General features: G+C 47.3%; 4 protein-coding genes across 4 annotated transcripts; 1 reads left to right on the top strand and 3 right to left on the bottom strand.

Annotated features, from left to right (window-relative positions):
* Positions 1–257: 257 nt before the first annotated feature.
* Positions 258–1,256, bottom strand: N7487_011843 (SDR family NAD(P)-dependent oxidoreductase; the record flags this gene model as incomplete). The annotated part of the gene is made up of 4 exons (XM_056879573.1): positions 258–511; positions 570–849; positions 919–1,166; positions 1,220–1,256. The coding sequence occupies 4 exons, from the start codon at positions 1,254–1,256 to the stop codon at positions 258–260; spliced, it is 819 nt and encodes a 272-aa protein (XP_056724892.1).
* A 329-nt stretch (positions 1,257–1,585) lies between these two features.
* Positions 1,586–2,891, bottom strand: N7487_011842 (uncharacterized protein; the record flags this gene model as incomplete). Its single annotated transcript, XM_056879572.1, has 7 exons — positions 1,586–1,660; positions 1,720–1,856; positions 2,031–2,405; positions 2,468–2,475; positions 2,527–2,695; positions 2,756–2,808; positions 2,860–2,891. 7 exons carry the CDS (start codon positions 2,889–2,891, stop codon positions 1,586–1,588), a joined length of 849 nt encoding a protein of 282 aa, XP_056724891.1.
* A 558-nt stretch (positions 2,892–3,449) lies between these two features.
* On the top strand, positions 3,450–11,287 carry N7487_011841 (type I polyketide synthase; the record flags this gene model as incomplete). The annotated part of the gene is given in 9 exon segments (XM_056879571.1): positions 3,450–3,567; positions 3,922–4,393; positions 4,451–5,935; positions 5,955–7,776; positions 7,834–9,003; positions 9,069–9,784; positions 9,835–10,003; positions 10,057–10,365; positions 10,418–11,287. 9 exon segments carry the CDS (start codon positions 3,450–3,452, stop codon positions 11,285–11,287), a joined length of 7,131 nt encoding a protein of 2,376 aa, XP_056724890.1.
* Positions 11,288–13,116: 1,829 nt separating this feature from the next.
* Positions 13,117–14,212, bottom strand: N7487_011840 (uncharacterized protein; the record flags this gene model as incomplete). The annotated part of the gene is made up of 2 exons (XM_056879570.1): positions 13,117–13,688; positions 13,756–14,212. 2 exons carry the CDS (start codon positions 14,210–14,212, stop codon positions 13,117–13,119), a joined length of 1,029 nt encoding a protein of 342 aa, XP_056724889.1.
* Positions 14,213–15,616: the final 1,404 nt, after the last annotated feature.

The raw sequence follows: 15,616 nt of genomic DNA, 5'->3' as shown, positions 1-15,616 counted from the left end.
ACGCAATCTGTTCGGCCTGGCAATATTACTCTCTATTGCTCCATCATGATGATTGGTCGGATCTGCCTCTTCCCATTATTGTCGGAGTTGGTCCACCCGGAGCGAATATCCGACCCCCGTTGCCAAGACGAGCGCTACATGCCGTTGGGTAAGCAAAAGGCAAGAAAACAAATTAAATTGATTGCTGCAATTAGTGGTAACACTAAACCAATTAGATGAGTTCAATCCCATCTTACGGACGCCTATCTATCATTCCATCATCCGTGTTTCATCTGTAAGGTGGTTCCCCCATCCACAAGCCACCCGACCCCCGTCACATAGCTAGATTTCGGGCCACTCAGAAACAAGACCACGTTGGACACCTCCTCGGGGTGAGCCAGGCGCCCCGCAGGAATACTAGCGGACAATGCTAGACGTATTTCGGGGTTTTCCTCGAAAGCCTTATCAATCATCGGGGTTTCTACCCACGATGGACAGACTGCATTGACACGGATACCATGAGGTGCATTGTCTAGAGCTTGGGTTGGTCAGCATGAAATATACAGTCTTCGGCTCTTGGGAATTAGTACCAGCCGTCTTCGTAATTCCGAGTACCGCATGCTTCGCCGCGGTGTACTGGACAATCTCGGGGAAGGCAACAACGGAGTTTGCTGAGGCGAGGTTGACGATACTCCCCCGACCGACGCTAAACGGCCCGGTCCGACCCGCCACGAGGCGTTCCTCCTGGGCCTTCATCGCTCCGCTTACAGCACGGACGCATAGCATGGTACCTTTGACATTGACGGACATCAGATTGTCGAACTCCGCCATGCAAGTTTCGGACACAGGTCGGGCGTTTTTGATTCCGAGCTGCAGTATGACACGCATTAGATTGAATTTTGCGGGGACCAAAAGACGAAACAGACGTAGCCGACTCACTCCAGCACTGTTGACGCTATAGTCAATACGGTTAAACTCTTTCAATGTCGTGGTGACCATACGTTGGACGCTTTCTTCATTTGATACGTCCACTTGTAGGGCGATAGCCTGGTAATCCAGGTTGCTGGCATGGGCCTTGCTCTCTTCGGCAGCCTCCGTTGCGGCCGTCAGATTGATGTCCGCAAAGGCGACACCTTTTGCTCCTTCACTAGCGAATGCCATGGCACAGTCGCGTCCTATTCCGCTTCCTTGAGATGGGTTAATTCTGCATTGATCTTGGAGTTGCCCATTCTGTACATACCCGCGCCAGTCACCAAGGCAAACCCATCTATGGACATTTTGTCTTATCTGTTCTTGAACTCCAATACTGATCTGGTAGTTAATCTCATAGAATACTTGGATTAATATATCTTGAAGCTGCAGTGCAAATGTGCTGCGGTAAGCATCTTCAACACCCTTCAGCCTTGCTTCACGGCCCCCCCGCTTCGGAGCACCGGATATCCGCCAGATGTAAACACGGACTCTCTTGTGCTTTCAATGGCACATCCATTGATTAATGCTTTACCTTATGTATCAAGATTACTGTAGTGAATAAAGATGACTTGATTTCATTTGAACTAGGGGTGTCTCGTATATGCAGCTGGCTCCACTCCGTTCCAATCTCAAATCAAGTTAGTTTTACTCCACCGGACTGCAACTCGACCAACTTTCCGAGTCTGAACAAACGACCAAAGAACCAATCCTAAATCTTAATTAGCTCGAACATGTGAGCTCAAATTACACCGAAATATAGGCACACACCCAAAATGTTCGTGGGAGAAAGGCATCGATGCACCGGATCATGCCTGACGATGCACCAAACCAGAACCAGGGTACTGGTGACTTTTTCAAAATCTCCTTCACCACCCCAGCTGCATACTGATCGGGGGTGATACCATCTGGGGTGCGGATTAGATTAAACTATTGCTACCATTCAAAAATGCGTGGATCTCACCTGGCTTTCGGTAGAGATGTGCCTGGAACGCGTCGTTCAGTGGATAATAAACCGAATCTATACGCCACTCTATTGAGATTACTGCTTCCTTTGATTGAAGATAACAGGTTGAACTTACCCTCTGGTAGGGATCTGCCGTGGTCATTTTTGAGAATGTTGGTGTGTACCTCACCGCTGATAATATTCACAACACGAACTCTGCGCAGGTCAGTACCACACGACGGCGAGGTAAGATAGGTTCCATACCCAAATGGACGCATCTCCACACGCAATGTATTGCCATAGTGATGCAGAGCGGCCTTGCTAGCATTGTAGGACGCCCCGTACACATAAGGGCACACACCTCCGATGGAACCGATGTTGACAATAACGCCTTTGGCCTCGATCAAAAATGGATGCATGTAGTGCACAATTCGCATGGGGCCGAAGACATTCACTTTGAACATTTTTTCGACTTCGGCTACTTTGGTGTCCGTTGCAGGCATGGTGTAGCCTACAAAACCATTGATGAGAAGGTTGAACCAACACGAATTTTTTTATAATCTGAAAACTCACAAATTCCGCTGCAGAAAACGGTTAGCTCGTTTAGATTTGAAGTTCAAAGCAGCACTGACGCATTATTCACAAGTATGTCCAGCCTCCCCCTTGTGAGCTGCTGGATCATTTTTTTGAGCTCCTCTACACTCTCATCCTTGGTGACATCAGTGCGGGTGACGTGCACACCCTTCGAAACAAGATGTTCATCATTCTCATGGGGGAGAAGAGTTGCGATAACTTCGATATCTAATAAATGGGGTTAGAATAAAGATATATGAGAGCACAAGAATTGAGTGAAATAATTACTTTCTTCCCTCAATCTAGAAGCAAGCGCATGGCCAATTCCACCAATCCCGCAGCTATAAAAGTCAGAAAATAGGTCAATAATACCTGCAACTGGGTTAGATTACCCAGTAACTAGTGCAAACTTTGTGAGCTGCATGTTGTTCTCGTAGAAGATGGATAGAGTAATGGCAAGGATTTATTCTTCCTATATTCATTCGTTTACGAGTATCAGTGCTCGTGTGCTAAACAGAATAGATCATGGTTTGATCCAAGGGGAGCATATCCAAGGGAAGCAATGGGTTGCAGCAAAAATTCCCCTTAGGCGGGCCTCGTCGTATCTGCCAAGCGTAAGATCGGACATCGACGCTCCTTATCAAACGGACATCCGACAGGGGATTGAGTGCTCAGCAGACAGTCTGATGTAAGCTTTGCCTGACGGAATCAGGGTCAGAACTGCTAGGCCGACTTCCCAGATGCGTGTTTGTGTTTCGGAAATCAGAGCTGGTCATGAATCTCAGAATCGGACTACCTTGATGGGTGGTTGAGTATAGGCATGATTCCGTCTCACCCCTGTAATAGATAAGCACCGGCGGTCTTCAAATACTCAAATGCTATATAGAGGGCACTGGAAGAGAGGAAGCTCAGACTGAACCGAGAACACCGAGTCAGATCCAACTTAAATAAACATTTGCGGGATATATCATACAAACAAATCATGTCGCCCTATATCGGAGGTGACAGTTCTTCTAGCGCCAGTGGAGCATCGACCCCTTCTGCCGTGGTCCAAGTCGATGACACCTCAAAGTATGAACCGATCGCCATTGTTGGAATGGGTATGTATTTCCATCTCAAAAAATCCAGTTGTTGTTGGAGCGTGGAGGTCAGGTGACCCCTCTCCGTTTGCTTTCTATCCCTCACACTTCCTCTTTCTCTGTCCTCCAAACACTTCGAAACACATCATTTTCTCTTTTTATGTGTTGCCAGACTAGTGCAATTTTCCCCTTTGCCAGCAATGTGTCGATGTGAACAACGACTGATTGCTGTCGTCGTTACTGTAGGAGATGCCAAGTGATCCCACCTGACATCCCCTTCAGTAGATAACTCCATTTCATTTCCCCCCTATTCTTTTTCCATGTCTATTCAGCCAGCTGTCATATTTCTCCGGTAGTAGCTGATTCCATTTCAAGGTTGTCGACTGCCAGGTGGCATTAAATCGCCCCAAGATCTCTGGAAGTTCCTGACCGAAGGGCGATCTGGTCAGTGTGATGTCCCGCCGTTGAGGTGGAACATTGATGGATTCTACCACCCCAACAGCAGCCGACCTGGAAGCATGAACACAAAAGGCGGATACTTCATTCAAGATGAGATTCGCCAATTTGACAATGGCTTCTTTGGGATCAACAATCTGGAAGCAACATTCATGGATCCTCAGCAGCGTAAGCTGCTAGAAGTCTGCTATGAATGCTTTGAGAGCGCAGGCGCTACCCTGGAGGGAATTTCCGCAGCTAACATCGGATGCTACGTTGGCAACTTCACTATTGATTATATTACCATGCAGGCGAAGGAGGCAGACTACTTCCATCGCTATAACGCTACCGGTATGGGAACGACCATTCTATCCAATCGAATAAGCCATGTCTTCAACCTCACGGGACCCAGGTATGCACGCTATTAAGCTTGGACATAATAATGCAAGTCTCTGATGATTTATTCTAGTGTGGTTCTTGACACAGCTTGCTCCTCTTCTCTGTATGCTGTACATATGGCTTGCGCCGCCATTGACGCCGGTGAATGTGACGCGGCTATTGCAGCTGGTGCAAATTTGGTCCAAGCGCCGGAACAGCACCTGGGCACAATGAAGGCAGGTGTACTTTCTGCCACGTCAACTTGTCATACATTCGACGCTTCGGCAGACGGGTATGGGCGTGCTGATGGAATCGGTGCGGTTTATCTCAAGAAGCTAAGCAAGGCTCTTGAAGATAATGACCCCATTCGAGGTATCATTCGTGGATCAGCGGTCAACTCCAACGGAAAGACCAACGGAATCACCCTCCCCAGTTCTGACGGGCAAGAAGCTGTTATTCGCAAGGCCTACGCAAAAGCCGGTCTAGAATATAAGTACAACGAAACAAGCTACGTTGAATGCCATGGAACTGGAACTGCCGTTGGAGATCCTATCGAATTAGAAGCCGTATCTCGAGTGTTCAAGAAACGGCCGGTTCAAGCTCCCCTGCATGTTGGCTCTGTCAAGACGAACCTCGGCCATTCAGAGGCGGCATCGGGATTCTCTAGCATTTTCAAAGTTGCAATGGCGCTCGAGAAGGGCGTTATCCCACCGACTATTGGCGTCAAGGAAATCAATCCTAAGATTAAGGTGCAGGAGTGGGGAATCAAGATCGTCACGGAATCGACAAAATGGCCAGCTAAAAATGATCTTTCTATTGAGAAGCCAACTTGTAGAGCTGGTGTCAACTCTTTTGGATATGGTGGTGCAAATAGCCATGCCATCTTAGAATCCGTTGAAAACTTTGTCCCCCTACGGAAGGGGCTCTCCTCCGAAGCTCTGTCAAACATGAAGTCGACCTTCATTCTTCCCGTTTCAGCCAGCTCGGTTGCATCACTTGAGGGCCAACTGAGCAATCTATCTTCGCTAGATTTTGAGCACGTCAACATTGTGGATTTGGCTTACACCCTCGGTGTCCGCCGGTCTAATCTCTCGTCCAGAGCATTCACGCTTGCTGGACAGAGTACTCTCCAGGAGAACCTAGCCTCAGAGAGCTTTGTTTTCCCCATTGATGGGGTAAGCTATACCAAGCTTCCTTTCGCTTTCGTCTTCACGGGCCAAGGTGCCCAGTGGGCTCAGATGGGTAAAGAGCTCATTGAGGAGGTTCCTTCTTTCCGCAAGACCTTGGTTGAACTTGACAATGCTCTGCAAAATCTTCCCCATGCTCCAAAATGGACTTTGAGACAGGCTCTCTTGGACCCGAAGGAGACATCTAAGATCAACCTTGTCACACGCTCCCAACCTGTCTGTACAGCGATTCAAATTGCCTTTATTCAACTCCTGCGTAAGTGGGGTGTTGAGCCCGAGGCCGTTATTGGACACTCATCCGGTGAGATTGCCGCTGCATATGCTGCTGGTCTTCTCAGTGCAACAGACGCGATTATCGTTGCCTACTACCGTGGTTATGTGGTTGGAAAGTCTCAACTGCAAATCAAGGGGGGGCATGGTGGCTGCGGGCATCGGGAAGGACCAAGCGCAGGATGAGATTGACAGCTTGGACCTGTCGAATGTGATCAAAGTCGCCTGTATCAATTCCCCTGAGAACGTTACTATCAGTGGAGATGGCGATGGAATCGACAAGATTGTGGCTCATTTGCAAGGGAAGGGCATCTTCGCCCGTAAGCTCAATACTAATGATCGTGCATACCACTCACATCACATGGTTCTACTTGGGCAAGAGTACGAAGATCTTCTTGTCGATAATCTGCCGCCTCCCCCGCCTTTCCAGCTGGATAGCAAAGTTCGATGGATCTCATCTGTGACTGGACAGGTTGTGACTGGAAAGATCCATCCTTCTTACTGGAGAGCTAATCTCGAGTCACCTGTCCGATTCAGTGATGCGGTTGAGGGTCTCATCAAGGGAACAAAATACCACCTGATTGAGCTTGGTCCCCACTCAGCTCTCGAACTGCCAATCAAGCAGACCATGACCAAGCTGAACGTTAAAGCCGGAAACTACAACTATTCGGCCGTACTTACCAGAAACAAGAATGCCGTCACTTGTCTGTTGAACACAGTCGGAAATCTCTACTTGCACGGCCATTCAATTGACTTCGCCCAAGTCAATTATGTAGAGACCGCTACAACCTCATCAGCGCGGAATACCTCAAAGTATCCCATGCACAAACAAGGGAAGGTTATGACAGATATGCAACCATACACCTGGACATATGACACTCTTCTGTGGAGTGAGGGCCGTGAAAGTACTGAGTACCGCGAGCGCAAGTACCCACACCACGACCTTCTGGGCTCGCAGAAGCCGGGAGGCAATGGACTCCAGACAATATGGAGGAACATCCTCAAAGCTGAAGACAACCCTTGGCTTCTTGATCACAAACTGGAGGACACTGTTGTCTTTCCGGGAGCGGGCTACATTGCAATGGGTATTGAGGCGATCTGTCAAGTCACTGGAAGGAAATCATCTGATCCTGGATCGGTCACTTTACGGCAGTTTCAAATTCTCAAAGCTCTGCCACTCTCCGCAGACTCAAATGCCCCGGGCGTCGAGATCTTCACTCATATTCACCCTATGGCTATCTCTGCTTCGTCAATTTCCAAGAAATGGTGGGAGTTCGAGATCAGCAGCTACAAGGATGGGACCACTACCACCCATGCAACTGGAAAGCTTAGTGTTACTGTGTCACAGGACCTGGTCAAGCCCACTCTTATCCAAGAAACCCTTGAACTTGAGGCCCTTGCAATTCGGAACTGGTACGGACAGTTCACCAAGGTTGGACTGAATTATGGCCCTAAATTCGCAGCCCTCGAAGAGATACAAACCCCGAGGGCCAGGGTTGGTAAACATTGCCGCGCAAAGACCCAGCTTTTGCAGGGTGGTGGAGAGGGTAATTCAGCTCAATCGACATATTTGGTTCATCCCATCACAATTGATGTGATGCTGCAAGCTGGTATCATCGCTAGTACGGGAGGTATCATCAAGAATCTTCGAGCCAATGTCCCAGTATCCATTGAAGAGGCTCATTTCCAAGCTCCCTCTACTCCACGAAAGGATTCTGTTTATATAGACGCGGAGACAGACAAAATTGGCTTTGCTTCGTACATGATCAACACTTGCCTTTATGATAACAACGACAGACCTTGCGTTATTCTAAAGAATGTTCGTGTGACTGGCTACCAGGGAGCTGCCCAGGTGACTGATGAGCTGGAGCGAGAGCCAATGCTTCGGCTCCTATGGAAGCCCGATATAACCACTCTGTCAAGTGATGGGCTAGCCCAGTACCTTTCTTCTTGTGCACAGGTGAGTAAAGTAGCCCCGAAATCATTCAAAGGCTAAATATTAACATACTTTACTTAGGTTGGCGTTGACCAATTTGCCGCTATGGTGGACGTTATCTCCCATAAGAATCCCAGACTGCAGATTCTGGACCTCACCAACTCGGACAACCTCACAGTAAAGTTCTTGGATGTTCTTCGTGCGGAGAAAACATTCAAAAGATTCCGATCATACGCCAGGGGCCAGTTTTCGGAAAATGACGAGCTTATCTTGGAGATTGTGGACGGTAAGCAGCCATTCTGTGAAGGCAAGCAGGCCAAGTCAAGTGGAAATGAGAAATACGATCTCGTGATTGTGGGGGAAACTCTAAATAATAACCAATATTCGCATTCTCTGGAACTTGTGGCCCCAAGTGGTATTGTTCTGAAACTGAACTCAAACGTGTCCGAGTCCTCAGATGAGCTGGTGACTGTCAGTGCGACCACAGCCACTGGGGAGATGCTAGAGATGTCTGCTTTTCCCTCTGATAAGAAGGCAGAACTTGGCTCAGCCAGTGTGCTGATTGTCGAAGAGACTGCGCAAGATTCATTCAACGATGCGCTGGCTCAATATCTCTCTCATGAAACAGGCTTGGTGGTAAAGCGTGTTCTTCTCCAAGACCTGACTGCCAGCATCATTACGCCAAAATCTCTTCTCATCTCCACTATTGAATTAACTCGGCCAGTTCTCTCAACCCTGACTGGAGAGGAGATGCAATTTGTCAAGCTTATCACAGACAACGCTCATAGTCTTCTGTGGCTTACTGGTGGTGGAAACATGGAAGGAACATTCCCAGATTTTGCCCTGATGTCGGGATTGTCCAGAGCCCTTATACTGGAACAGCCCTCTTTGCAGATAACAATGCTTGATCTTGATATTGTGGAGCCGTCATCACAGACACTGCAGAACATATCCGCCGTTCTAAGTGGGTCTGTTGAATCAATGAGCCCAGACTTCGAATATACCCAGAGAAATGGCCTCCTTCACATCAGTCGAATGTTGCCAGACGAGGAAATGAACCAGGCATTCCGAGACAAGCAGGGCCAAGTGCTGGCTCTCACTCCCTTGGGCGAGACTTCGCCAGCTCGCTTGACTATTGGAACTGTTGGTCAGTTTGACACACTTGCATTTAGCCGTGAAGCGCCAGACTTTTCACCTCTAAAGCCAGGGACTATCGAGATTGAAGTGAAGTCCGTTGGATTAAATGCCAAGGTACGCATAATTGATTGTTTTCTTCTTCTCCCTATCCCTGATCATCCATAACTTATTACATCCAGGACTTCTATGCCCTTGCTGGAAAGGTCAATACAAAAGAAGCCATGTGCAAATTAGAGTGCAGTGGTATAGTGACTCGGGTGGCTGACAGTGGTATTGAGCGACTCGTGGTCGGTGACCGAGTCGTCACAATGGGACCAGGTCACTTTTTGACACATGAGCGACTCCCGGAATGGGCGTGTCAAAAGTTGCAAGATGACGAAGAGTTTCACGTCATGACCATACTTCCCTTAGTATTTTCTACTGCTATCTATGCCCTGCATCATCGCGCCCATATCAAGGACGGAGAATCTGTGCTGATCCACTCGGCAGCAGGTGGCCTGGGTAATGCTGCCATTCAGATTGCGCAGCTTGCTAACGCGGAGATTTACGTGACTGTCAGCACCCAGGAGAAGAAAGACTATCTCGTGAGGACATTCAATCTGAAGCGGGAGCACATCTTCCATTCTCGGGACTCGTCGTTCCAACAGGCCATTCTCGCAGCTACTGGGGGCAGGGGTGTGGACATCGTTCTCAACTCTCTCACTGGTGATCTTCTTCATGATAGCTGGAGGGTCTGTGCTCCGTGGGGGCGGTTCATTGAGGTTGGAAAACAGGATATCGTCGATGCAGGAAAACTGGACATGGAAATGTTCCGACGCAACGTCACATTCTCCGCCTTCGATCTCAGCGAGCTTTCTGATGAGGATCAGCCAAAGCTTAATTGTATCGCTGCAAGGTTCGTATTCTCCAGTAAATCATTATTCTACTCTTTTTGACATACGATAGCCTGCTTGCCGAGACGTTGTCCCTCTACCGGCAGAAGAAGATCAGGGCTATCGAGCCTTTGAAGGTCTTTGATGTGTCCGAAATTACGCAGGCATATCGCTTCTTTGGACTTGGAAACCGCATTGGAAAGATTGCTATTTCTCTCGAGAACAAGGACTCACTTATCCCGGTAAGTGACACGGTGCCACTCAGTCCGTTTGAGCATAAAGACTGACGATTTAGACTATTCCTACGAAACACGATGCGAAATTCAGTCCAAACAAGACTTTCCTCATGATTGGCTGCCTTGGCGGGCTGGGTCGTAGTATTTCGAAATGGATGGTTAAGCGTGGTGCCAGGAAATTCGTCTTCGTTGGTCGCACTGGGACTGACCGAAAACCCGCACGGCAACTCGTGGAGGATTTGGAGGCAGAAGGTGCAGATATCACAGTTATTCGTGGAGACGTTGGCATCTTGGCCGATGTTCAGAGAGCTGTCGCTGCCATCAAAGGACCTGTTGGAGGTGTGATTCAAGCCGCAATGGGACTCAACGTTGGTTATCCAGTTTTCTCTTTCTGTCTTCACAAATACTAAATCCTTACAGGAAGCACTATGGACTACGATGTCTGTGGATTACTGGCACACCGGAATAGATCCCAAGCTGATTGGCTCGTGGAACCTCTACAATGCTCTCGAGGGCAGAACTGATGATCTTGACTTCTTCTTGATGACCAGTTCCGTGTCTGGCAGTGTGGGAACAGCCACAGAGGGCAACTACTGTGCAGCCAATTACTTCCTGGATATCTTTGCTCGCTTCCTGCGAAGCAAGGGTCTACCGGGCATTTCCATTGGCCTAGGCATGATTTCAGAAGTAGGATATTTGCATGAGAACCCTGAGATTGAAGCCCTTCTTCTACGAAAGGGTATTCAAGCTATTAATGAGGATGAGTTGCTGCAGATTATTGACATCACAATCTTCAACAAGGACAGCACACCATATGATACTATGGCATCCTGTCATGTACTTACTGGTCTGGAACCCTTGGGTCTCAAGAATCTTCAGAAGGCTGGATTCAGCGGTACCAACCCGACTCTTAACGACCCTCGCGCCAGCGTTCTTGCCGCTGTTCTGGACAGTGACAGCGACCGGGATTTGAAGCATGGATCCGGCATGCCGGCCGAGCTGGCCGCTGCTCTGGAGAATGGCAATGAAGAACTGTCTGTTCTTGAGGCTATCGTTCATCTTATCGTGAAGCGCTTCTCCAATCTCGTTCTCCAACAGGTTGACAAGATTGACCCTGCCAAGGCTTTGTCTACTTTCGGCATGGACAGTATGCTAGCAGCAGAGTTCCGAACCTGGTTCTACCAAGCCTTCAAAGTTGATGTTCCTTTCCTTACCTTGTTATCCGCAGAAACTACTCTCCACTCACTGGGTGGTCTTGTCCATGCAGTAGTTACTGAGAATCAGAATTAGTGTTCATACTTTTATCTGGGTATATAGTCGAATGAAGATTGCGCCTTAGGCGTTACAGCATCCTTTTTCTCTATTTGAAGTTACATTGGAGAATCACCCGAGTATCATCTTTATCCATCCTTGTTGTTATCTGGTCTGTCCTTACCGTTATATACGTCGGTGAGTTAGTAGTTGGGTGGGTGACACCAACGAACCTTCACTGTTGTATGTTTTTTTATTGCCCAATGAATTCAATTCTTTGCGGAAAACGTGGTCCCTAGCGCCAGCACCACAATACCTCGCTGGTGGTGCTCCAGTCAACGATAAATTTTGAAATTATGTACATCTTGTATGGCGTCCCCATAAAAATGGTACTTAGAATTAAAAATTTATAACATACATCTTCCTCCCCTGTATAGCCAGGAAGTTATAGGTCCATTTATATTATCTAAAATGGCCATGCCACAAAGATAAGCAAAAAAAACGCAATAAAAGATCAAAAACATACAACAGTGAGGATTCGCTGGTGGTCACCCACCCAACTACTAACTCACCGGCGTGTGGCTTAAGTACGGCTGAGCGGACGGGAAGCCCTGTTTTCCACACCCTATGGTCGTATGTACTACTCTGTTCTAGGATGCTAACTATATCCTATCGTTTACTTTTTGCTACCTATTACTATTCTTACTCTAGTGATTCAACTAGCTTCTCTTTTCAAGTCTATATCAAGTGCTACGGCTCGCTAATCCATAGTTCGTGGGTTTATTTCATCTGGCAAGTGAAGAACAAGCATCTCTGAGTCCTACCGACCCATTCATCTCCATCTTCGGCTTTCAGCCGCGATATATTTGAAAAAGCCAGGAGGAAAAGAACTCGGATGTGAACAGCAAAGATATTATATGAAATATAGCTAACTACGCATAAGTGGAAATACCTCATTTTTTCGTTCATGTTCTTCCTTCTCTTTAACCATCTTCTCACTTTGTCACAATTCAGCAACAGCACCTATCTTTCTCACGTTCTTACCTACAATCAATTCCTATTTTCATTAAACCATTTTAGCCAATGGCTAAGTAGGTCTCTATGGCTTCTGTAGTGGCTAAATTGTACTAACCTTATTAGTCGTTTCCCCGAGCCTACTTCGGCAGAACAGGGAATCCCAGTCCTTATCCCCCTATCTCCCTATTCTATATTAGAAGCCGAATGGAGCCCTGGTGGCTCTAGGCTCAGTGGGCTCAGAGAATTCATGAGCTGTTGTGTTCAAATCATTGTAATGATCATTTTTCGGCAATGAAGTTAACGTGAATATAAATCACTATATCAATATCGTGTAAAGATATCAGTCAAATTGCCCGCATTCTAAATTTTATATCTGATATTGGTTGATTACCTGATCAAGATCCCACTAATAGGACCCTTAGCGTTCCTAGAATCATACTTGGCCCCATGATACATGGCATGGTCCCTAGGCACAATAATTATTGCTCCCAGAGTAGGAATAATTTTCCCACAGGGCCTATAGTTCCGGGGAACGAGAGGTGGTAGAGAGTACGGGCGACTCCACCAAAGTGCTAGGGAGGTCGTGCTACTTCAAAGTGGCGGAAGGTAATACCGAACTGATCATATAAGAGGGTGGTCGAATTGGTACAGTATAAGCCCCATATATTCGTTCTTATATTCGTTCTTACCCTCCCATAAATTGAGGAGCTAAACCCCCAGTTTGCTCCAGGCCCAAGTATTACCTCGATATCTGTAGATTTAATGTATCTCATTTTGGCGCTTTACTGTACGAATCTATGAACAGGAAGTAAATGGTTAAATTGCGCGGCTGAAGTTTCTCCAAATCACTCTCAATCTGCAACTATTGAAATGAAACCAGTCTCGCTTGGGACAGGAAGTCCTCTAGACCTAAGCTTGCTAGCCCTTTTAGCTCTTTTCTTTGAGGACATATTTGCCCAATCCCCATACAGACTTAAGTCCGAACATGAGATCCTCGCTATGTAGCCCTGATCAGTAGCCTCTGGTAGTATTTCAGTATTAAACGTATCACCAGGTGACAAAGAAGCGCGCGACCAGCTGTCAGTATCAGCAGACACTTGAGGAACGATCCACTGTTCGCTACCTCCCTCAGCAGGAGACTCTTCCAGGACAGGCTCAAGCTCAGGCTCTGGTTCAGGCGCTTCGACGACAGGCTTTGGTACAGCCTCTTCGAAGGTGGGCTCAGGCTCAGGCTCTTCGAAGACGGGCTCTAGTACAGCCTCTTCAAAGGCAGGCTCTGGTACAGCCTCTTCGAAGGCAGGCTCTGGTACAGCCTCTTCAAAGATAGGCTCAGGCTCAGGCTCTTCGGGGACAGGTTCAGGATCCTCAGGGGATGGCCCTCGAAGAGGGGATTCTTCTGAAATGATGCCGTTCAGTATCTTTGCTAATGATTCCCAAAAGAATTAGTTCAGTCTGATTACCATATGTTGAATCTGTTGAAGATAATTTACCGTGCTGATCTTTCATAGAACATAAGCTAATAGATAGCATCTCGAGAATCATCTTCATCACTGCATTATCAAATTGATGGTCCTGGCCGAGAATATTGTAAAATGCGTGTAAGTCAAGCCCTGCAACTTCAGGCTTTGGTAGTCGCTGCAGGTTTCCTCGAATGTAACTTGGAAGCCAGGTTTCATCTACAGGAAGTCTTGAAAACACGTCCCTCACGACCCGCAGTATTTCAAGAATAGGAAGGTCCTCATCTAAGTGCTCCATCTTCTGCTTAGCAAGGATTTCAAGGTCAGTTAGGCCCCAAGTCCTTGATGCATAATAGACTAGAACGCTCCTCTTGTATTCTCTGGCGAGATCTGATACACCTTCATCAAGAGGCGAGCTGACTGTCTCGTAGCCGCCGGTGTATAAGAAGTGTAGCACGGTATGCCCGACATCTTCATTTACATTAGGCATGATGATAGTCGATGACCCAAGAGAGGAAGGGGTGAGCTTTGGGTAATTCCGAAGGAAATGAGCGGGAATGCCATATTGCTTGCTCCCTATAATGAAGGTGACGAGAGGGAACTCGTAGGGCCAGTAAATAGGTCAGAAAACGCTGATTCTGACTTATTCGAAGAACTCACGATGACAAAGGTCGATGGTAGTCAATTTTAGGAGAGACATCTGGGGTGAGGAGTCGCTTAGGCTCCTCATTCGAGTTGCGCTGCTTCGTTTTCTTTTTGCCATGTTTCAGTCTTCAACTTCGCCGGCTATCAAGTGACTCTCATAAAAATTTCCAGGAAATGTATCAAGAATTAAGATGAGAGGAGGCCTGACTACATCTTATATATGCGGAGGATGAGGGATAAGTAGGGTAATGCAAGTATGAGTTGTCCTGCAAAGTGGTCGAAACATGCCATCTGTGCCCTGAATGGCAATTTAGTGTCAAGGATTGAAATGCAGCATGAGTCAGTAGATGGCTTATTACATATCCCAGATGGTTGTCACTTCTGAGGAGTTTTCGGTTTTGGAAGACGAATCTGTGCCGCTCAATTCTAAGTAGGCTGGAAGCAAAATGCGATATCCCTGGTAATCCTGGACTCCTATCAGTTGCTGTCCTGTCAGAACCCTTCCATAATTTGGTACCGTATTACCGCTTCCAAGACGGATGGTGCTTCTAAGCTGTGAGAAGCGAATTCACGTGGTGCTATCCCATCCAATGGATTATGTCCAGGACACGTGTGGTTTTCGTTAGCGCTAATGTTCTATCTAGTGGCGTACTCACCACAATCCTATGGGTAGCTGAATTATCACTTTACAATTCACAAAACCACATCGCTCTTGGCATCACCTGCAGAGTCTTTCATCTATCTTTTCCTTATTCGCCAATCTCCAATTCGGCAAAGGACAGCCATACCCTAGAGGCTCTATGATAACTAGACAAAAGGTACACACAAGGTAAGGCCAGATCATGCAGGTATGTGTTGGCCAACTCATGCGGGGTAGGACACAATAATTGTACTGATACAAAGACCCGAGGAGCTCAGCCCAAAGCTCATTCTCCTTGGCTAATATAATACCACCAACGAAGCAAGGCAATAACGGGTTCTCTCTGGATCGCAGGCATTCCGCGTCCGGAGTTGACAGATTTTGAGAAGATCGGGCAATCTATTACGGAAGTGGAGCATTTGTCTTAAAATTGGATTGAATCGTCTAGCTCTACATTGCTGTCCCCAAATGCCCGCTTCTTTGATCTCCACCCTAAACCCCTCCAAAAAAAAGTTGCCGAAGACTCTGGGCCCATTTACATTGCTCAAACCGTGTTTCGTTATCCTGAAAATCCACTCCAACTACTTTTCCGTTCGCTGTACATTGGAA

Source organism: Penicillium crustosum (genome assembly GCF_028827405.1).
Source record: "Penicillium crustosum strain IBT 35664 chromosome Unknown utg000005l_segment0_segment0, whole genome shotgun sequence".
Taxonomy (NCBI): Eukaryota; Fungi; Ascomycota; class Eurotiomycetes; order Eurotiales; family Aspergillaceae; genus Penicillium; species Penicillium crustosum.
Note: the sequence above shows the minus strand (reverse complement) of the source record. Positions and strands in the feature narration are given on the sequence as shown.